This window comes from Phyllostomus discolor, chromosome 2 (assembly GCF_004126475.2).
Source record: "Phyllostomus discolor isolate MPI-MPIP mPhyDis1 chromosome 2, mPhyDis1.pri.v3, whole genome shotgun sequence".
Lineage (NCBI taxonomy): Eukaryota > Metazoa > Chordata > Mammalia > Chiroptera > Phyllostomidae > Phyllostomus > Phyllostomus discolor.
The window spans coordinates 113,054,004-113,076,413 of NC_040904.2; the positions used below are offsets into that span (position 1 = coordinate 113,054,004).

A 22,410-nucleotide genomic window follows, 5' to 3' on the forward strand; every position below is an offset into this window, starting at 1 on the left:
ATTCCTGTTTGCTGTTCTATCTGGCCAGCAGTGGGGAGGGTCCTAGATCCTCGCAGCTGGCCTGGAAGCACCGTGAATCATAAGCTGTGACACCAAAGTCAGCACTCAGTCATCCCAGGTAGTAAGGACAGATGAAATTTGGATGGGCATCCACTCATTCAACAGATGCTTACTGATCACCTTCTTTAACTTGAGCTCTGTGCTGGACACCTGGGGAAATTATGATGAGTGGAGCCGATGGTAAAACAGGAGAGAGAAACAGAAGTCATATATTCAATGATTTAATTAGAGTTATGCTAAGAGCTGTGAAAGGGAAATGAGTGTACAATAAAGCGTATTGTATAGATGCAACACAGTGTGCAGAAAACACACAGGCAGTGACCTGAAGGGTCAGTAGAAGTTGCCAGACAGCAGTGGTAAGGACAGCATTCCATGCAGGCGAGCACCAGGAATTCCCTCTTGGTAAACAGTACAGGTCCCGAGGCTCGCTCCCCTTGAAGTCTTTGACTAGGCTGCTAACAATTGGATACCTTGTCAATTTGAAAATATACCCCTCTCCTCCTCCTGACCCTTTTATGGATGAACTTGCAAGCCGTAAAGTGGTCCAGACAGACAGCCAGAAAAAGATCACACAGAATCACAGCTACTTTTTCAGTCTCTAGTTTTACTGGTGAGTCCACCCGAGTTACCAGCACTACACAAAGCTTGCTCCTTAAGCAGTTCATTAAGACAGTTTGATTCTGTTTGGAGGGGTAGCACTTGAGTTTAAAACTGTAATCGGTTCTGTTGCCGGTTTTGTGACCTAGGGTTCTATTGAGCAGTTATAACTGAAATGCTGCAGAATGATCCAAGTAAGGGGGAAGAAACATTATCTTTCTCTGCTCTGACTTTCAAATTTTTTTCACTGAAACAATAGCAAGGATAATGACATTTCAGATAATTTGGGAAGCAATATAAGACATACATGGAGTACCAGAGAATTCCTGAACCTCTGTGACTCACCTTGCCGTTACGCCACCTGCAGGCCATGTGAAGCCTTTCCTTTGGTTGGGGCTCCTAACTCCCCTACGGGTGTGTCATATAGTGTATTTGAAAGGTCACACCCCTGGTATTTTACCCACTCAGCCTGTCAGCCTGGAAGAACTGTGGGAGCTGGTCCAGCAATAGTAAATGTAAATGGTTTTTTAGAGTTGTTTTCCATTGTGATTTCTGACATTTTGGTGTTTTTGAACTCTGCCTACTATACTAAATGTGTTGTTATGCAAATTTCTACCATGATTTAGCCCAGTTTAACAGGATGAGTTTGGAAATTTTACCTGCATGTCACCATTCAAAACTTTTCTTGCCACACCTCTTATGTATTCTACTTGTTATCTTACCTGATGAAATACCGGTGTATTTCATCATGTGGGTGGAGGAGGTAGAAGAAATACAATAAGAAGAGATTCATGTCAGTCATCTATGTCCTAAGGTAACAGGAAACGAAGGACACATTTCATGGTCATTGCAAAGTCTTCCTATCTTTCATCTTTAATCCTTCCATCAGCATATTTGTATTGATAACTACTTTGGGCCTCACACTTTACTGCTCAATAATTACCCAACCAGCCTACCTGAGATGAGTCTGAACCCTTGCAGCCCACCCTCCCCGAGGGCTGGCAGTGGCCTTTCTCCACTTTTGTACACGCAAATCCAGTCCCGTTCCTCTCTTGCATAGGAACTTTCAGTGGTTCCCCATGGCATGTGGGCACAGATGCAGGCTCCCTGCCTGGCCTGAAGACCCTTTCTGAGCTGTGCCTGTCTTCCACTTCAGGCTTCTGGCCCTGCCACCACCTGCACCTGCAGTTCCCTGAAAAAGCCAAGGCTCTTTTTGTCCCTGCATCTTTCCTCACTCATCGTTGCCCATGCCACACCCTTCTCCTTGTCCTGATGCTTCCAACCATTTGCCAAACACCTGATTCTCGTGCAGGAGCTCTGTTGACTGCACAGCTGTGAAGAGTCAGGCACTGACCATAGTGGAGGTCGCCACCAGCATTGGCAGCATGGTCTCGACCACTCATCAACCAGTATTATGTGCCAGGCTCTGCCCTAAGTGCTTTAAACTCACCACGTTCTTTTCTACCCCAGAGCCCCACTGTGGAGTACCTCTTCTCCTGCTTCCAAACATGAGCTAACCATGACTTTTCCAGAATCACAGTTACTATGTAGCTGACCCAAGATTTGGATTAAGGTCTGTCTTTCTCCAAAGCCTCCTCTAATATCCTGCATTCATTTATCCATTGGAAGATTGGCTGAGTAAGTATGAGTTGATTATGACTTAAGAAAGAATGGCGAATGCAATGCTTACTTAAGACTCCATAATATATCATACCATGAGAAAAGCAAGCAGGATTCCTCTTATGAGAGAAGCCATATGTGTTTTGTGAAGTGTGTGTGGTAGAAGATGAGACCCCAGAGGGGCATGAATGTGATTGGAATTCTATGTCAGATAAAGAAAAACAATTTGCTTACAACCATGTGTTGTCTCATTTCTCTGTGGCTCCACCATGGTCACCTGGACTACATACTGAACAATCAGAAGCCAGCATGGGACTCCCAGAGATAGGACCCTGAAATACAGAGTTCTCCGGCCTAGAAGTAGCTCTAATATTGAACAGTTTACAGGACAGGGGAGAGATGGGGAGTGAATAAGAGTAGAATGCCTAATTATTTAGTATGTGCAACTTAAAGTGATGTGACAACATCTTGCTGTGTATCTGTGAGGGGGCAATGGGATAAATTTAAACAGCCCAAACTGAGGGGCTGGTTCATTGATAAGCAACTATAACAATCATAGCCAGCATTTTGAATTATTGAATACTTACTGTATGCTTAGCCTTACCTACCGTCTCATTTCATCCTAACTTTCAAACCTGTGATACACAAGTACTGTGTTGTTTTTTTTGTTTTTTTTTTATTATATCACAAGTACTGTTCTTAACCCTATTTTATAAGTTAGGAATCTATGGGTTAGAGATATCAGATCATTTGCCCAAGGTAACAAAACCAGGAGATTTAAGTGTTAGATGCAGAAGCCTGGGCACCTGCCTGCGGAGCTCATATTTGCACCCAGGGCCCTTCTTGTAGCCCTGGAAGCAGGTGATTCTGACAGCAGGGGCCCTCTTCACACAGCTGCTGTGACTGGAGTCCTCCCACAGAGGACGGGCCTTGCCCCGCTCCCAGTGCACAATGCTTCTGTGCCTACCGTGTGGCAGAAATAGCAAGTTATAGGAGCCCTTTTTCTTTTTAATTGACTACATCTTTTTAGGTTTTTTTAAAAAAGGTACCATTGACATATTTCTAAACACATGATGGTTTTTGTTCCAATGAGTAGAACAGCTGTATTAATAAGCCACAGGGAATTTTTAGTTTCTATCACACAGAATTTGTATGGCAGAAGAAATAGGAAAGAGCTTGGAAGTTAGACCTAGCTTCCAGTTATGGTCACGTCACTAGTAGCTGTGTGACCTTAATTCAATTACTTAACCTTTTTGACCCCAGATTCCTCATTGGAAAAAGAAGAATAACACCCACCTCATCCAGTAATGATGTAATACATTAGCACAGTGTTTATAATCCATAGGTTGTAAACAAAGATGAATAATTGAGTTAATTTTGCTAGTGAGGACCTTTTTTTACATGCTTAGGAAGTGTCTGGCATTACGCTAAGCACTTCTGTTTCCTACCAACACCATTTTATCCTCACCAATGCCTCCGGGATAGCTACTGCTGTTGCCACCCACTGTATACTGCAGGAAACAAAGGCTCAGAGTTTAACCTGCCTGAGGTCACACAGCTAAGGACACAGTAGGGCTTTGTGTCTGGCCCCTTAACAGGCATGCAGGTGTAATCCAAACAACCTTCTGTTCTGTCTTTTACCTACTTCCACCTCCAACTCAAAAATCATTGATATTTATAACCACAGCTTCTATTTTATCACTGCTACTGTCTTAACTGTGAATTATCATTTGAACTACCAAGCAAGTAATTAGTTTATATTTGACAAAATATTGTAGGTGAATATTATCTTGAAAGATGATCATAACTTATTAAGTTTTTTAAAAGGTTACAAAATTACAGTATTTACAAATCAGAGCAAAAAAAGAAAAAAAGGCAAACAAGGAACAAAAAGACTTGGCTTACACTCCACAAAAGGAAATCCAATCAAAGGCCTAGCACACATTTGAAAAGTGTGCTAAGCTTCATCATCAGTACCTGGAAGAGTGCAGTTCCGATCGCAGTGAGGTGTGTGCCTATCGGAACGGGATGCTTGAAACCCCACCTTCCCAAGTGGCAGCAGAGGTGTGGTGTGAGAGGCGCTCATGCACTGTCCTGGCAGGTGACAGGGCAAGGGCATGGCCACCTCAGAAAGCTGTGTGGCCTGGTTTTGTCAAGTTTACCTGTGCTTTAACTTAACAGTTCTGCTTGTAGGTATGTGAGAAACAAACACACACATACTAGGAGATTTGTACAAGTATGTGTGAAGCAGCATTGCTTATAATGGCTAAGAACTGGAGGTGGAAGCAGTTCACACTGCTGTGGCGGTAGAATGAATGGGTACAGGGTGATGTGTGCACAGGGTGGGGCCTATTTGGCAGCGAGAGTGACCTCGGGCTGCAAGACGCCCCAATACAGGTAAACACTACAGATGCCACGCTTCCTAAAAGCTGCAAGACAAGATTATGCTCTTGGTGTGACCTCACTAACATAAAGTTTACAAACAGACTTCAGGATATTGTTTAAGGGTGCCTGTGGAGTAGCAAAACTGTGAAGAAAAGCAAGAAATGACCAAATCTTAGTGGCAGCAGTTTCCTCAAATGGGAATGGGAAAGAAGAAGCTGGAGACGCCAGAAGCTTCTGGGCGCCAGCAGTGCTCCACTTCTTAGTTGATTTCCATGTCTAATTCTTGGCCTGGGCAGCAGCTTCATGGGTATTGCTAAACTATACAAATGCGTCTGAAGCATGATACTTCACGATAAAAATGTTCAAAACTGTATTATACTAGTTTATTTAGAAAAATCTAAATATACATAATATGATCTGAAAAAAAATGCATGTCAGTGGGTTCATGTGGTTATTGCCAGGTGAGGATATGGTGAAATAAAGAAAAAGTATTTTCTCATTTTCTGCAGTACATGTCCTTTAACAAAAAATGAAATAACTTCTTTAAATATTTGCTTCAATTTGATGACTGAGTCTTGATCTGTCATCTTAGCCAGATGCCTTAGTTTGAACTATAAGCAACAGCAACAAAAACAGGTTAAATTCCTGGTTACTTTCTGTTTTTTCATTAATCATAATTTTCATTCATTGGGAACCTCAATTGCAGTTTTCCACTTATAAAAAAAAAGCAAAAAATCCTAGATAAAGAGTGTAATAAGTATTTAATTGAATAGTAGTCTTATTTAGCCTTGAGTTGGATTTTCAGGGGGATTCAGATATATTAGAGGGAGACTGAGCACGAGCTCTGCCTTGATCTGACGAAGTTCAAGATCACGCAGGGCTGGAGGCTGACGGAGGCCGGGCTCGAGAGAAAACCCTCCTGCAGCCTCAAATCCCATCCTGTTCCTGAACACACTGTCCCTTTACACTTGTTTCTTTGCACAGGACCCCTCCCTGTTAGGCCCTTTTCTTCTTGATGGTTCTTCTGCATATTTCATATCTGAGCTCATATATGACCTTTACGGAGGCCCTACTTGGCTCCACCTCCATGGAGTTTCCAGAGAGAAATCCTTCTCCAAACCCCTGGGCTGGCCCTTGCTCTGTTGTCTCTCATTTCTTATTTACACAGCCCACTAATTGGTGAATTTCTGTAGATAAAAATTTTTTCTTTTTACCTTGGTCTCTCCAATAGCTCATACCTTATCAAGTACCATGGAGGCCCCCAATAACTAGAAAATAAACGAATGCAGGAATGGTAAAAGGATGTCTCAGAGATTTCACAGAGGGGATACTTCAGAAGATGAATAGCCTCTGGAGTGAGACTGCAGGACACTAACACAATGGCATGTATTTAACACCAAATAGACTATTTTAGGGATATTTGTATTTACATGGGGAAAGTGTTTGCTGTGAAAAAGCACAGTTTTATATGAAACTGTGGAATTCCTTGAATTAATAGGAAAGTAAATTATTAGGTAGAATGAGACAAGTCACGCAGACCATTTCTTTCACTGTGGCTTACCCAATGAAAACTGCCATGGTGAGTGACACCCCAATATCTATTTGTGCAGTTTCAAGTATGCAAAGGACTTTTCCCACCATGACTGACTTATTTACATTTCCTCAGGATGTCATAGATCACACAGTGCCTTGACTCCCTGGGAGAACTGGATTATTTTCTTTCTACAAATCCATCATATTCAGGGCTTTACTCATTTTGTTGCTTATAGTGTGTAACATGGTTTCTCATCACTCACTTAGGACCTGCCTGCTTATTATGTGGGAGAGGGAGGTACTGAAGGAGAAATGAGAGGGAGAAAATAATGGGCTTCAAACTGTCAGGAATTTACCTCATTTGAAAGTTGACTTCATTTTCCATCAAGGAAGAATATGATTAGTTAGTAATAATAACTAACTTGTGTATTTACTAGCATTTACTGAGTGGGCAATTATCACATAATGCACTGTCTAACAAGGAGCATGGACAGGTAAAAGGCATTCAGCTGATAATATAATAAAGCCGTAGCCACAGAGTTTCTTAGCAGCATCCAGAGACCTCTGGGTTGAGGTCTGAAGGATGAGATGGGGCAGAGTTAACTGGAGAAAAGAAGAAGCAGGAGCTGCTGCAAAGTTCTGCAAGAGAAGTAACTCTGTTCTGCATCAACAAGTTGCAATGACTATTGAGAAAGAAGCGGACTAAACACATGTGCATGGCCCATGGATATGAACAACGGTGTGGGAATTGCTGGAGGGAGGCATGGGGCAGGTTGAGGTGGGCCAAGGGTGTAAAGGTGGGGATGGCTGTAATAGCATAAACAATAAAATATAATTTTAAAAAAGAAGTGGACTAAATCTGGGAGAGATACAAGATGCATATCTCACAACACTTGGCATTTCATCACATGTAAAGAAGTGAGAAAGAGGGAAGAGACATGGATGAGGTCAACATTTCTGGCCCAGACAAAAGACACACTTTACTGAGATAGGAAAGACGGAACTGAGAAGACATTTTGTTAGGCAACAAGGAGTTCATTCTTGGGCATATTGAATGTCATGTGCATGGGAGATATTGAAAAGGAGACATGAGATATAGGATATGTATATATATATATACACACACATATATATACATATCCTATATACACACATACACACATATGTACACACATACATATATACACATATATAATATATATATAATCTCCAATATATATGGCACAGATAATAGGAGTTCATAAAAGGAAAATAAAGAAATCAGGGGGAGGAAATTATCAAAGCAACATTTCAAGGAAATTTCTAGAATGGTAGGATGAGGGTTTGCAGACTGAGAGAGTTTACCAAGTGACCAGATTAATAAGTGAAACAAGACCCACACAAGGCACGTCAGCACGACATCTCACAACATTAGGGAAAAAGACACCAGGAGCTTCCCAAGAGAGCAAACAGATCACATGCCAACAGTTGAATTAAGGATGATATCAAGCTTCTCAATAGCAACCTTGGAAGCTAAAAGAAAAGCTAAATGTCTTCACAGTTCTGGGGAAAATGATTGTCACTTTCAAATTCTGGATTAAGCCAAACAATTGTATAAAGATATCAGCCATAGAAGATGTCAGATAATTTACCTTTTATATACCTTTCTCTCTAACACACAAAAATAATAATAATATTTTTTAAAAGGTGCCCTACCACACTAAGGAAGCAGATCAAGAAAGAAGAAAACATGAATGGTCCAGTGAAAAGGAACTCAACATAGGAGGGAGGCAAAGGAGTTTCTCAGAATGGTGATGAGGGGACATTCCAGGATGACAACCCTCAACAGTCCCAGCAATTACCAGTCCAGAATACAATGGAAATGAGGGATCCAGGAAAACAAACCTTTGACATAATTGTGAGAAGAGAGCTGTGCCCTGATAGAGAGTTTTGAGGAAAATTAGCAAAGTTTATAAGAAACATAAGCAAATAAAAGCCAAGGAAGCTAGTAAGCCCATGGAAAACAAAAAGTCATAAAGTAAGGAAGCTGCTCAGGTGTGAATAACATTTATGTAGTTGTAACAAGATGAACAATAAATTTTTACTTAACCAAAAATTATGGTACAACAATAGTGATGAGAGAGCCTACAGAGAGAAAATTTGTCATTTTCCATAGTAGGAAGTTATTAAGATAGGTCCGAAATGTAATATCAAGAAATAGCAGTGTAGACATGTTACTTAGATATATGGAGATAGATATTAGGAAAAACACAATATTTGAAATGATGAATGAGAATTGGGCATATGGAAGGTAGGGCAAGATACTGTTTTTTGTTTAAAGCCTATTACAAAATGATGTAGATTGCTGGTTGGTGCTGTGGCTGCAGTTAAAGCTGGCAACTGACTGTAGATTTGGTGACCCCCTCTGTGCCATGCACTCAGCTGGATTAGAGGAGGGCACAACTGGATTAAACTGGGGTTGGCTGGGCAGCCAGGGTAACCACAGTGCTTTCTGCTGCCTCTGTGATATTAGAGCAGGAGTGTGGGCAAGAGGATAGCAGAGGTGGAGGACCTTGGAATCAACTTTAGATTGGGTAATAAAGGAGGTGAAGACAGAAGTCCAGCAGTTTGGGTGTAAAGGGATTCAGTCTACATTAGAAAAATGAACTGATGGAGTAGCAATAACATGGTGAGACGGCGTTCTTAAAGAGGAGTATGTGGATTTCAGAGGTGAAGTTCAAGTGATGACAAGGTCCAGAGTGGTGCCCATGGGTCCCAATGAAAAAGCCCTGGCAGGAGTAGTAGATGTCAGAAGGCCGAGAGGCTGTAATATCAGATGAATTGTGAATGGGATCATCGACATTTACCAGGATGATGGCAGGACCTGGGGTGAGGGGAAGACCCCCTGCTTGGTGGTGGTGGGCAGCAGTGCTAGAGTATGCCGCCATAAATTTGGAAACTCAGTGGAAAAGCAGGTTTTAAAAAAAAATTAATTGATTTTTTTAAAGAGAGAGAAAGGGGAAGACAGAGAGGGAGACATCAAGTTGTTGTTCCACTTATTTATGCATTCATTGGTTGATTCTTGTATGTGCCCTGACCAGAGATCAAACCCACAACTTTGGTGAACAGGGATGACCCTCTAACCAACTGAGCTACCCAGCCAGGTGGAAAAGCAGTTTTACTGGAACATGGGAGCTTCAGGTTCTGATGGGGCATTAGATAGTTTGCAGGGGACTGCCTGACTTGAAGGTAAGTTAGAAGGGGAGGGTACATGGCAGCCATGCTCTGAGAGGTTGAGGACAAAAGTGGGAGACAGCGGTTTACAAAGGAGTGAGGAATCGGGTGTAAACCACGAGTTGGAGAGACGAAGGCTGGGACCAGGGATGGGAAGGATTTAGGGATTCCCTGGCCTCCAGCTTCAGACAACAAATGGCTTGAGCCATGTCCTGGTCCCTTGGTCACATGACAGAATGAAAACATCTGTGTTCTCCTGTCCTCTCTCCCAACTCCGCTGTGAGCACTCTCACCCCTGCCCCATCCCACTCACCTGAATTCATCATGCTTCTGAATGTACTGCACAGGTAGCCAATAGGACTTGCTAGTCCTCAGGACAGGCGAAGGCCATTTCTGTGGCAGGCAGTCATAGTTTCAGATCTCAGCTCAGCCACACATGCTGGTAAATGTGGCTGTTGCTGCAACCTCCACATCTTCAGTTTCTTCATTTGCAAAGTAACAGAACCAGTAATAACCCTGACAGTGCTTGCAGTGGGGGAAAGTCAGATAGTATACAAGTACACAGAAGCAATAACAAAGTGGCACCTGGCATTTATAAAAGCTTATAATAAATACACTCCACAAAAACCTTTCATGACAGCTCACACCTTTCTTTCACTGGAATAGCACCTGATGCATACTTGGAGCTTAAAAATGAATGAATACGAAGATATTTGTAAAGGTTTTGCACAAATATAAGTCAAAAAATCTCCCACTCCTTAATTCTTCTTTACTTACCTTTTCATAACAATTTTCAGAGTTAAATAATTCCTTAGTCTTATCCCGGAGGACAATTAGGTCTGTATTATAATTTTTGGAGGCCTCTTTGAAAGCAACCATTTTAATTCTCCTTTATATTCTCAGCTACAGTGTCTACCCTCAAGCATGCAATAAATGGTTGTTGAAATGGAGTGAACCTTAAATAGGTTAAAATGCAGCCTCCCCTCATATATAGCTCAATATTCAGATTCCCCTCATTGACTCCATTCTCCACCAATGTCAGACATTCCTTCTGACTTTTAAAAATTACTATTGGCAGCTAAAAACTGTTTCCTTCTCCTCTTGTCCCTCAGCTCCTTCGGAGTATCCTCTCTCTCTCTCTTTCTCTCTCCCTCCCTCCCCCGCCAATTCATCCAAGTTCCTCTTTTATTTGAGATATTTCTATCTAGATAACATTTCCTATCTTCATTCCATTTAATCCCCACAAATCTTTCCTTGAAATGTTCCCCATTCTGTTTGTCTCATCAATGACATCAGAATCCCTATTTCTGGATTACTGCATTTGTTCCCCCCCCCTCCCCCCGCCCCTTCACCTCCTTTCAGGTGCATTGGCACAGCAGCAATCCCTGCATTGTTGCCACATTTGCATTTCAATTTTCTCCTTGCTCTTCTTCATCTTCCTCCCCTTGTTTTGTTTTTCATGTTCCCACCCAGAAGCAGGCCTGTGGGGTTCAGATTCCCTTCACAGACTCCATTCTCCACCAATGTCAGATATTCCTTCTGATTTTTAAAAATTGCTAGAAATGGGGGAGAGTTACAATCCCTGTGCTTTCACCACTGTGTGGACTGAGAATGCAAGATGGGTGAGGGATAAAGTCTGTTGCTGTGTGTTTTCCTTTATCCTTTTTTGTTTCTTATCTTTCCTTACTTATACTAGATTTACTTGCAGGAATGTGTGGCCTATTGTATGTGGAGTTAAGAGCCTGTAAAAATTTCCTTTTATCTTTTTTGATGTGCTTATTTCTTTTTATAAAACAAGTATATGGCATTCTTCCAACTATTATCTTAAATCTAACTGTCCTCTGCATTTGATATGCTCAGTGAGGATTCGTTGTCATTCGTCATTGCATTTTTTCTTAAATGACAGCCTCCTCCTCAGAGCAAGCCCATGATCCTTGGCAGCTTCAGTCATTCTCACGGCTCTTGTGCAGCTGGTCTTTGCTTTAAGTATCCACAACAAACAGGTTCTTAGTCACTTTAACGATGTCCAGTTCAGGAACAAAACACAAAAACACATCTTCTCCCAGTGGTTGTCAAAGTCACTCATGTCACTGTGGAAGACCCCTGACCATGTGAGAAAGCTAGGCTTGCACATTTTCTTTCCTTTTCCCTTCCCTCCCCTTCCTGTCCCTTCCCTTTCCTGAGGAGCTGTGTATGAATTGTCAGGCAGTACCTTTCAACTCTTGGCCTTTGGGATGCTTCTTCTGTTCTACCATGATGAAACATTTTAGGAACACTTGGATTTGTAGTATATGGAATTGGGTGAATGTTATCAGTGATGGAGTTTCAAATGAAACTCAATGAATGTCTCCCCTGAGACCAGAGTGAGGCTGGCATTTCTTTCCATTTCTACTGCCTTCTTCCTCCCACCCCCAGAGCCACAGTGGTGGGGCTCTGGGTTTTGTATGTATACATTCTTTTACATAGCTCTGAACCTATGTGTACATAAGGGCACTGACTAGTGTTGACCTTTTATAGCCCCTTAAGAGAGGAACAGGGACATATATTTATCAAGGAACTATTTTCTCTGTCTACCATTGTATAATTCAGGTCTTATTTAGATGCAAGTTAGAGAAATATAATTCAGACTGCTTTAGGCAAAAAAGAAAGTGAAAGGTCAGAAGGACCGTGGCTCACATAACTGGAAATTTCAGGTGGTAATGCTAAAGTGAGGGATGGTTGAACCCAGGTACTTGAACAGTGTTACCGTAAGTGCTTTTCCATCTCCTGGCCCTTCTTTTCCCTCTGTTGGCTTTTTCTTCACAAAGATTCTCCCCAGCTGGAGACAAAGATGGTCAATGGCAGTTCAAACTGCCATTCCAACAGCTTAGTCATCTATCATTACAAGAATTCTCTTCCAATAATTCCAGCAAAATTCTCAAGGTAGGTCTCTTATTATCCCAACTTGATCTTGCTTTCATTCTGAAACTGGGACCACTGTGAGGCAGAGCTCTGATTAGGCAGTCCTGGGTCACATGCCCACCTGCAGATCCAGGTGGGTCAGCAACCACATGGACTGGCACAGGTACCATTAAAAGAAGCTGGTCGGATGAAATGTGAGATATGCACTGGAGGCATACAGTCTGCACTGGAGGAAGAAGATTGGATAACTGAGCAGGGTCTAAGGAAAGGCTGGTATTCATGAGGAGTTGGGAAATTTAGGAAAAGCTCATAAATAAGTGACAGGGGCTCAGGGGACTAATGTAGGCCAAGTACTTGCTGCCTTTCTGGTGAGTAAAAAAGTTTTCTTCATTTATTAATTCAGTTACAGAAGGTGTGAAAGGCAAATCATATCCCCCAAATACGTCCATTCTTTAACCACTGGAACCCATGAATTCCACCTTATATGGCCAAGGGACTTTGTAGAGGTGATTAAGTTAAGAGTCTTGAGATGGGGAGATTATCCTGAATTATCTGGATAGACCCAGTGTACAAGGGTCCTTATAAGAGGAGGTGGGAAGAGTATGAGGTGAAGGAGATGTGACACAAACAGAAAATGGAGTGATGGGCTTCAAAGATGGAGGAAGGCACCACGAGCCAGGGAACACTGGAAGCTGGAAAGGCAAGGACATGGTTCTCACCTGGAACTTCCAGAAGTACCAGTTCTGCCAAAACATTCAGTTAGCCCATGAGACTGAGTTCATGCTTCTTACCCCCAGGACTGTAAGAGAATTAAGTTGTGTCATTTTAATCTACTAAATTAGTGGTAATTTGCTCCAGCAGCAACAGAAAACTAACCCAGAGGCTTTAGAGATGACAAATGAGCTAAATTTGAGGATGGTCAGGAGTGGGCCAAGCAGATAAGGGAGAGCTGACCTGTCCAGCCTAAGGAAAGAGCATAAGTGAAGACACAGAGCATCAACCAGAAACCCTGGTGTCACAGCAGGGGTGAATGGGAGAGGAGATGAAATCCTGGGGGTGGCTTATCCCATGTCCCAGAATTGGGCCTTCCTTCTGAAGATCACAGGAGGCTTTGGAAAGGCTCTTCAAAGGACAGTCGTGTGATCTGGTTAATGATTAAGCAAGGTCATTCTGGCAGTGGTGAGAGAGATGGGTTAGGTAAATGAGGAATATAAGACACAAGACAGAGAAATCACTCAAGAGATGTGTCTACTTGCCCCCTGCCCCAAGAAATGATAGGGACTGAGCTAAGGGGAAAAGTGAGAATGGATGAAAGGCCAGATTTAGGGGCTATGGATGAGGCAGAATCAGGAAGAGTTGGTGACTAATTAGACATGGGAGGATAAGGAAGAGGACTCCCTGGCTTCTGGTTTTAGTGACTATGGGAACAATTGATTAGGAAAGAAAATGTAGGAAGGGTAGTGGATTTGCGAGGCAGGTAGTTAGTCCTTTTTGGCACACGATGACTTGGTCATCCAGTAGGTAAGTGGTGATGTCTCGTCAGCAACCACGAACAGGGTGGCTCTCAGGAGTGATGTCTGGGCCCGGCTGGACTGGAAATATCAGATCTCACAGCCATCAGTGTGTACAGCTCATTGCTGCATGCCTGTTGAATAGACAAGCTCATCCAGGAAAGTGGACAGGACAAGACCAAGGCAGAACCCAGGACAGCTTCACTCAGGTGGAAAGAGGGAGGGATCAGGAGCCAGGGAGACTGAAGGGCAATCACCAGAATGCTGCATGAGAACCCTGAGACCAAAACTGCGCTGGCATTTCTGACAACTCAGAGGCCTTAGTGTTAAGTGAAAGCAGATGGTTACTTAAGAACATTTGGGCTGAGTCTAGGTCACAAGAAAACTACAAAAAGAACTGAAAGTCTAGACTGAATGCTAGAATTCCATCAAGAACTCCCAGAACCACACAGAAATCTTCCAGGCAGGGTTATGTTCCTGGGAGCAGGAGGCTGGTGAAACTTTTGATCATAGTAATTTCTGCAGAATTGGTTGTACTATGCTGGTTCCTCTCCTTCTCTTTTCATGGATCAGACAAACTATTTTCATTTTGGTTTGGTTTCTCTCCCTTTATTGTTTATTTCTTATTATAAAAGTAATATGCAATTCATCATATAATATGGAAATAATGCAGAAGCCTATTAAAATAAAAAGTAAAAACCCTTCAACCCTATTGCTCAGAAGTCACCCCTATTGAAAATTTGGTGCCTGACTTTCAGATCTTTTCACATATGCACAACCATGGTACACATTTGCTTTGTCATTTATCATGGGCAGCTCTCATGCCAGCACAGTGTAGAGCTACCTCATTCTTTTTAAGAGCTGCATGGTACTTTGTAGGAGGGATGTTCCATGGTTTATTTACCCATCCCCCAATTCGTATTTTGGTTATTTACACTTCTTTGTTATTACGCAGTGTATAAAGTATCTTTAAACCTACATTTTCACATTGCAAGTGTTCCAAAGAGAGATTTGTAGAAGTGGAATTGCCAAGATAAGTCTATCAATATTTAAATATTTGCTAGAAGTTGCAGAATTGCATTCAATGAGGGCTGTATAGAAAATACCAAAACTTTGAATAAATATGCATATTTAGTTTTCTTTTAAAGTACTGCGTTGAGTGCAGACTTTCATTCTCTAATATTTTCCTTCTTAGCTCCCAAAGGCCTTGGTGCTTTTTCATATTTGTTGACACCTGAAGTCAAAGCAGAGGGAAGGAATGGAAGAGACGGTTTAGCCATCAGTGCAGATTGGTATTATGAAGGGCGGGTGTGCCATCAGAGGTGTGGAGTGCTGGCTGGGCTTTCAGGACCCCAAGATGCAGCCTCTGTGAGCCCTAGAACTCTTACACAGGATCTGTCTTGAAAGGAGCCTGGAGGGAGGGGGAGAGGCAGGAAGGGCATCGATGGAACCACTACTTTGTGCAGGAAAGGGTATGTATGACCCAACAGTGAAATTTGTGTTCTGGTTGGAAAGGTAGACAATAAACAAGCAGATGAGTATGAAATGTATTTGGGGGCTAATGAGAAATGGTGTGGAGAATGAAGCAAGTGGAAGAGTAGCAGTGGGCAAGAGGACTGTTTCACCTAGAGGGTCAATCATAGCTTCTCTGAAGATTATCATTTGTGCAGAGACCTGAATGCATGGATGAAGGAGCCATGTACAGAGGGAACTCAAGCTAAAGTTCCCAGAACAGGAGGAAATGCACCGTGTTTAAGCACCAGCAAGGCTGGCATTATGGCTGCAGGATGCAAGCAGGGGGCAAAGTGACATCAGCATGGGGGGAGATGCCCCAAAACATGGAATTTATTTGTAAAAAATTATGTATTTATTCTTACATATTTAAACTTCAGTTTCCTTCAGAGTACTCTCCATTTGATGTAGTACATCTGTCAAGACATTTTTTTCCCACTGCTCAAAACGGTTTTTGAACTCATTAATTTTGATGCCTTGTGGTGCTTCTGATGGTTTTTGCTTCAACTCTTCCACATTAGCAAAACACTTTCCTTGGAGGATTTTTTCATCTGGAGAAATAAAATAAAGTCACTTGGGGCACGATTGGGTGAATAGGAAGAGTGGAGCATGAAGGCCATGCTGTGTTTTTGGTCCAAAACTGCTGAACACTCAGTGTGGTGCTCTGAAATGGGCAAACACATTGAAAGAGTCTTCGAAAAAAACAAATCCACTGAAGCCAAATGAAGCCTCTCACAACAATGCCACCTGGTGCACTAATACAGATGGGTTCCTAGAACACTTACCTAGTAGGAGAAGCCTGTACTACAAGAGGCCTGTCCTCTAGACAGAGTCCATGCTCATATATGAAGAACATGTATTCTTTATATAATTTATATGTTATATCACATATATATTATGTAACATAAATAAATAAAATTATGGAGGCTGAGAAGTCCCAAGGTCTCCAATCAACAAGCTGGGGACCCAGGACAACCAATGATGTAAGTTTAGGTCTGAGAGCAGAAGGAGACTGATGTTCCAGCCTGACCAACCCAGCAGGCATGAAGTTCCTTCCTTCTCAGCCTTTTGTTCTTCTCAGGCCTTTAAGAGATTGATGAGGCCCACTCACATTAAGTAGGGCCATCTGCTTTATTCAGTCTACCAATTAAGGTATTAGTCTCATCTAGAAACACCTAGAATACAGGTACACCCAGAATAATGTTTGACCAAGTGTCTGGGCACCTCGTCACCCAGTCAGGTCAACCTACAAAATGGGCCATCATAGTGTGTCTGTGAAGTAGCCAGGGGACCAGGTCGTCTGGGCTGTGCTGCCTACTGTGGTGGCCACCAGCCCATGAGCAGCTATCAAGCACTTGAATGGTGACCTGTGCCATGTTGAAGGGCTATGGAATATGTTGGGTCAAATAAAATACATTATTACAATTAATTTCGATGTACTTTCTACTTTTGAAATGTGATTTCTGTTGGAGACTGCTGGTCTACGAAGCTTTGTGGTATGGTAAGGAGTTGGCAATTCACTCTGAGTGTCCTGGGATGTGGTTGGGGGGTTTGAAATTGGGAATGACAGCCCTGGCTGGCATAGCTCAATGGATTGAGTGCAGGCTGCGAACCAAAGTGTCGCAGGTTCGATTCCCAGTCAGGATACATGCCTGGGTATGACCCCCAGCAATCACACATTGATGTTTCTCTCTCTCTCTTCCTCCCTTCCCTCTCTAAAAAGAAATAAATAAAATCTTTAAAAAAAAAGAAATTGGGAATGACTTGTTTTAACTTGTATTTTAAGCAGTTCAGCTCCTGCTGTGGGGGGACATGCTGAGGGGGCAGGAGTGGAGCAGCAGAGCTGGCAGGGGGCTGCAGAAGGAGGCAGAGGGGTGTCAGTGACACAGGCTCTGCAGGCCAGCTCAGGGCAGGATGTGGTCAGACCTGAGTTTTTTTTCCCAGAGGAAAGTCAGCAAATGGATAGGCCAAATGGGGGCAAGGAGCAAAGAAATAAATCAAGGTAACTCCTGGTGTTTCTGAACTGAGCACAGAGCTCGAACACGCCATGTACTGAGATGTGGAAGACTCAGGTATGTTAACTGAGTGCCACAAAGCATATTGAGGGTGGGGAGAAAAAGGGGGGTTACAAAAGAGAATTCAGGCTTTAGTAGATTCAAATAACAAGACTAAAACAGATTGTCCAAAGGCAGTAAAACAGGAGATAAAAACAGGTCTGTAATGCAAAAGCTTAAGGTAGGCGGCCTAGGATGGATAGGGGCTGAGGCAGGGGCCATGGCCTGAGGGAGGCAGTGGCCCAGTCAGGCCAGAGAAGAGCAAGGGAGAAGAAGGTGGGATCCAAACACCTGCCTCCCTCCCCAGACTCTGGAAACTATTCCCCCCCCCCCCTCACCCTGTCATATAGGTGCACACTCTCTGGTGTGTACACACATGTACATATAACCTATAATAGTGCTCTTAGAGTTGAAAAGGGAAAGTTAACATACTTGAACACATTAAAACTGCATAAAACCACAGTACAACGAAAGATACTATAAGTAAGTTTTAAAAAGTGCAAGGCTGGAAAAAGTAACCTGTGTTGTAGGCAAAGGATTAATGTCCAGAGTAAATGAAGGGTTTTTACACATCAGTAAGAAAAATAGGCAACAGATTTAGTTAGGAAATTTTCAAATGAAAAACTGCACATGACCAATGTGAAAAGACTCTAAGTATCTGGCAAAATTTAAAATGATTGAGACTTCAATGTCAGTAGGATATAGGGTATGAGGAAGGAGTTGCTCTCACACGCTCTTGGTTGGGAGTGCAAATTAGTACCTCCTTTGGTGGACAGACAGTTGACTGTGTCTAGCAATATTGCAGATGAGCAAAAGTACTTCTATCCATTTGTCCTGTAAAGGTGCTGCTGCATGTGTGCAAAGAAACAAGTAGAAGAATGGTTATTGTAGCACACTGAGTCATTTTAGTAGCCAAAACTTGCCAATGATCGAAATATTTATCAATAAGAGATGGTTAAATACTATGGTACATCTTTGCCCATTAATACAATGTGGCATTTTAAAAAGATCTACACATACATAAGAAAAATATCTTTTAAAAATGTGAATAGGTAAAAAGAAATTGCAGTGTGTGATTTGTTCAGTTAATTAATAGCTGTATTTGTAAATGTGTAGATTTATTTATACAATATCTATAAAAAGGTCTGGGAGACTAGTTGCCAAATTGCCAGCAGCGGTTACCTCTAGATGAGGAGTGAGGTTGCAGAGTTTGGGGGGAAGCTGGAGGTTCGTGGTCTGCATCTAAGAAACCATCACCAAGGCTTGTTTTTGAAATGACATAAACTGTGCTGAAGTGGAGGCATGTGTAGGTTCATCCAAGTCTGTGTTTTTTCTCTAATCTTCCATCCATCAGACTTTCTGATCAAGGTGATGTGAAGGTGAGTGTCCGTGCCCAGCACACAGGGAGAAGCCGCTCCATGTACCCCTGTCGCCCACACTCAGTGGGCACACCCGGGGCCATGGCCAGCCCCGGGCCCACAAAGGCCCAGCAGAGATAGCACAAAGGCTTCGTGGGCCACCCGTGAGAGCCAGCTGCATGGACAGTGATTAGGCTCAGCCCTAGTCCCCCCGGACTCAGCCCTCAATGCAGAAGTCATTAGAAGTTACATTCAGTGACAACTTCCTTCCATGTGTTCTGAAAATTAGTTTCTGCAGAAAGAGGTGGGCAGGTTATGCTGATGGCTAAGGACAGGACAATTTTAATTCCCAAATAGTTTGTCAGGGTCATGGGGGTGCTGTGACCTCTAGAGACAGTTTCATCAAGTCAGAGTCCACAGTGTGCTTATTCCCATGTTGCTCACTGCAACACAGTTCTCTTCCCTGTGAACAAGTGTGTCGTTCCTCAAGCACTGGGGGTGGTGAGCATAGCAACGAATCATCCAAACATGGCTGTGTTCTGTTTGCCTTTTGTCAAGCCTCCCTTTCCACAAACAGCTTGTGTTACTGTTCTAATTGTAACTGGTTTGCTTTTTTTCTGTTTCTCTTTTTAAACTATATATAGGAACAAAGAAAGAACTACAAAAAGATCAAGATGCTAATAAGCCTGCTGTTTCATCCCCGAAGAGAGTGGCAGCTTCAACCACCAAGCTTCACTCGCCAGGTATTTGGGAAATGTGACCTGTGCTATTTGGGTAGAAGACTTGAATGCGGAATTCTTTTGTTCTGGTGTTATTAGTGGAGCAGTGCCAGCACATGCAATATGCAGGGTTGTCCATGCCTGCCATGCATATACTGATCTGTTCTGACTCTAGATGAAATGATCCAGCTGTTGGCATCATTTTCTCCAAAAATGTTATTAATATGCTACATTTAAGTGGTAGAATCCTCTCTGTGTAGGGGTACCTGCTAGTCCAACAGCACATAGGAATAATTTATAATTGAAAAGCAGACTTTGAAGCTCTAACTTCAAGAGATAATATTTTCTAAAAGGAAGAAAAAAAGCACAACAATGCATATCAAATACTTGTTATTTTGTCAGTGAAGAAGTCATTTCTTTACATTTAGACATAAGTAAGCTACCTAATGTCACTTGAAACTTAAAAATTATTTATTATGGAAGTTCATATGGTAAGGCATTAGCCCCTTTGTAGAATAGAGTGCAATATAACCTCAGAACATTTTCTTATGCACAAAAATAGCAAGTCAGCTACAGCTCATGTCTGAGTTCTTACTGTATACCAGACACTGTCCTATTTATTTCATGCCCACAGGAACTTGTGAGGCAGTGCCCTTCCCTTTACCTGTGATGAAATCAATGTACACAGATGTTTGTTAATTTGTCTGAAGCCACATCAAATAAGTAGTGGAGTCTTGGTTTGAACTCCAAACACCCAGAATCCCAAAAGTACATTCTTAGTTGCTTTGCTATCAGTCGGAAAGCTTGCAGGATAGAAAAATTAATATTTCTAGTTAATTAAAAATGTATAAGAAATAAGCCAGAGCCATGACAAAGCTGTGTGCCTAACAATGAGAGACCAGATAGAGAAGCCTGCATAAATCTGGGATTTGCAGAGGGCAGCGTGGTCCCCAATGGATTAGGAAGAAAAAGAGAGCTCCCCCTGCAGGAGGAGCTGGACTGGTTGCAGCTTTGGCTCTTGAGAAGGTGGGGAGGGAACCAGCCCTACCTTACGAATTCCTTACCCCATATCTGCCCTGCCGAAATTTGAGAACTGAATTCCATGCTACCCTTGTGGTCTGAAAATTCTATTCAAAATGCTATAGGACTTGTGTCCACTTAAGAAAATAAAAGCAAAATTGTTACAGACACAAGGAAATAAGCCACCACATGTGAGGTCCTTATGTTCTAGGAGAAGTAATGGTATTGTGTACTTTCAGACTTTAAGTTAAAATATATCTGTTAAAATTTCTATAATAACCAATAAAATAGAGTATATAGTTCTAAAACAAAAAGAACGGAAAAAGTTGGAATGAGGAATAAGTGTTTTTTATCAATGCAAATGAAAACTAAAAGGGGAAGGAAGAAGAAGTAGAGGGAAGAAAAGGGGAAATTAGAAAGGGAAGCAGAGAGGGAGATGGGAGAAATGTAAAGAATAAAATATTGGAAATGAACTAAAAAGTGTCCTAATGAATGCACATGAACAAAACTCTACATTAAGTCATTCCTGCCCTCACCCAGGTTCAGGACCAGCTAGAAGGACATTTCCCACCCCCTGACATTTTCTCTTTACCTTGGCCACCACTAGCCAGCTCCGGGCAAACAGTGCCGATACTAAGTAGGAGAAGAGGGTGCCAGCAGACACAATTCTCTGAAACAAATTTAGATCAGTTTAAGAACCATGAAGCCTATCCAAGACCACACAGGACTCAGCACCTGTGCCCCGGGCTCTCCTGCCAGTCTGCAAGAAGCGGGTTGGCTTTCTGTCAGGATGTTGACCCAACTCATGAAACACTTTCTTAAGGCTATCAAAGTTGTGTCCTGTGAGAATTTTCTTTCTTGTTTACAAGTGTTAAGGTCATGAGCCTTCTCTCATGAGCCTGCATATGGTATATATATGCAGGTTTCAATGCTGCCTTTTGTTTGTTATCATGTCAGTTAGGCTTCCAGCTTTATGATTAAATCAAGCTTTAACATCCATTAGAATCCTCTGGATAGTGCCAGATGGCTGCAGATGAATATTTAATATTCTCTTTCCACTCTCTAGGGTGGTTCTTCTCCCCAGTGCTCAGTCTTTGCATGCGTAGGGCTTGCATTCATCCTTGTGAGCCTAATATTACTGGCTTTAACCTCTGAGTTGCCAGTTGTTGCTGGGGTCATCATAAAGTCTACTGGCCCTAACCCACATTATGGAGCCAGCAGGACAGCTACAGAGAAATTATGACTGGGGCAAGATTGAGACAATGGGAGGATGTTGTAGATTTAGCATGTGTCCCCAAATCCATGAGGTCTATTGGAGATGTTGTAGAGGGGATCAGCAATGGGGGTACGCAGCTTTCAGTGCTAAGAGCCCTGGGAGTAGAGGATATGTGCAGTGGAAGCTGTCAAGTATTTTGGCCCCTCCAAAGCACACAACATAAAGCACACGTATTAAATCAGCTGTCTGTGGGTCTGGGTATTTCTGCTCCTATATTTCATATCATAGAGATACACTGAGGACAATCTTCGACAACTGGGAGGTTTGCAAGTAGTAAACAGTAAAAAAAACCCCTAGTATTTCTACATTCTTTTTTCACTTCAATGAAAGAACCATCGATAGGCCCTATTTTGAAGGTCTTTATTCATTAGTGCAATGTCCTAGTTCAACTGGGTGGAAATCAGGATAGTGGAGGAGGCAAGAGCCTGACTCTTTGAAGAGACCGAATGCACACAGAGGTTGTGCCTGACTGTAGGGAGAGGCCACTGGCTTGGCTACCTGCTTGGAGCCCTCAGCCACCCCTGGAGCAGTGTAAATATGGCAGGGGACAGGGAAGGAAGTGATAACAAAACTTTTCAGCACCCAGAAGTATCTTCAGGACATGGTATGTGCCTCATTAAAATGGGTGAGGTGGCTCTTCCAGAGAAATCC

At 42.4% G+C, this 22,410-nt stretch overlaps 1 protein-coding gene across 1 annotated transcript in view; it reads left to right on the forward strand.

Annotated features, from left to right (window-relative positions):
• Positions 1–22,410, forward strand: part of MTUS2 (microtubule associated scaffold protein 2) — a 596,801-nt gene that overhangs the window by 429,191 nt on the left and 145,200 nt on the right. Inside the window, exon 7 of the mRNA XM_028505192.2 lies at positions 19,389–19,487. Coding sequence (XP_028360993.1) covers positions 19,389–19,487 — 99 coding nt within the window. The remainder of the gene's footprint in view (positions 1–19,388; positions 19,488–22,410) is intronic.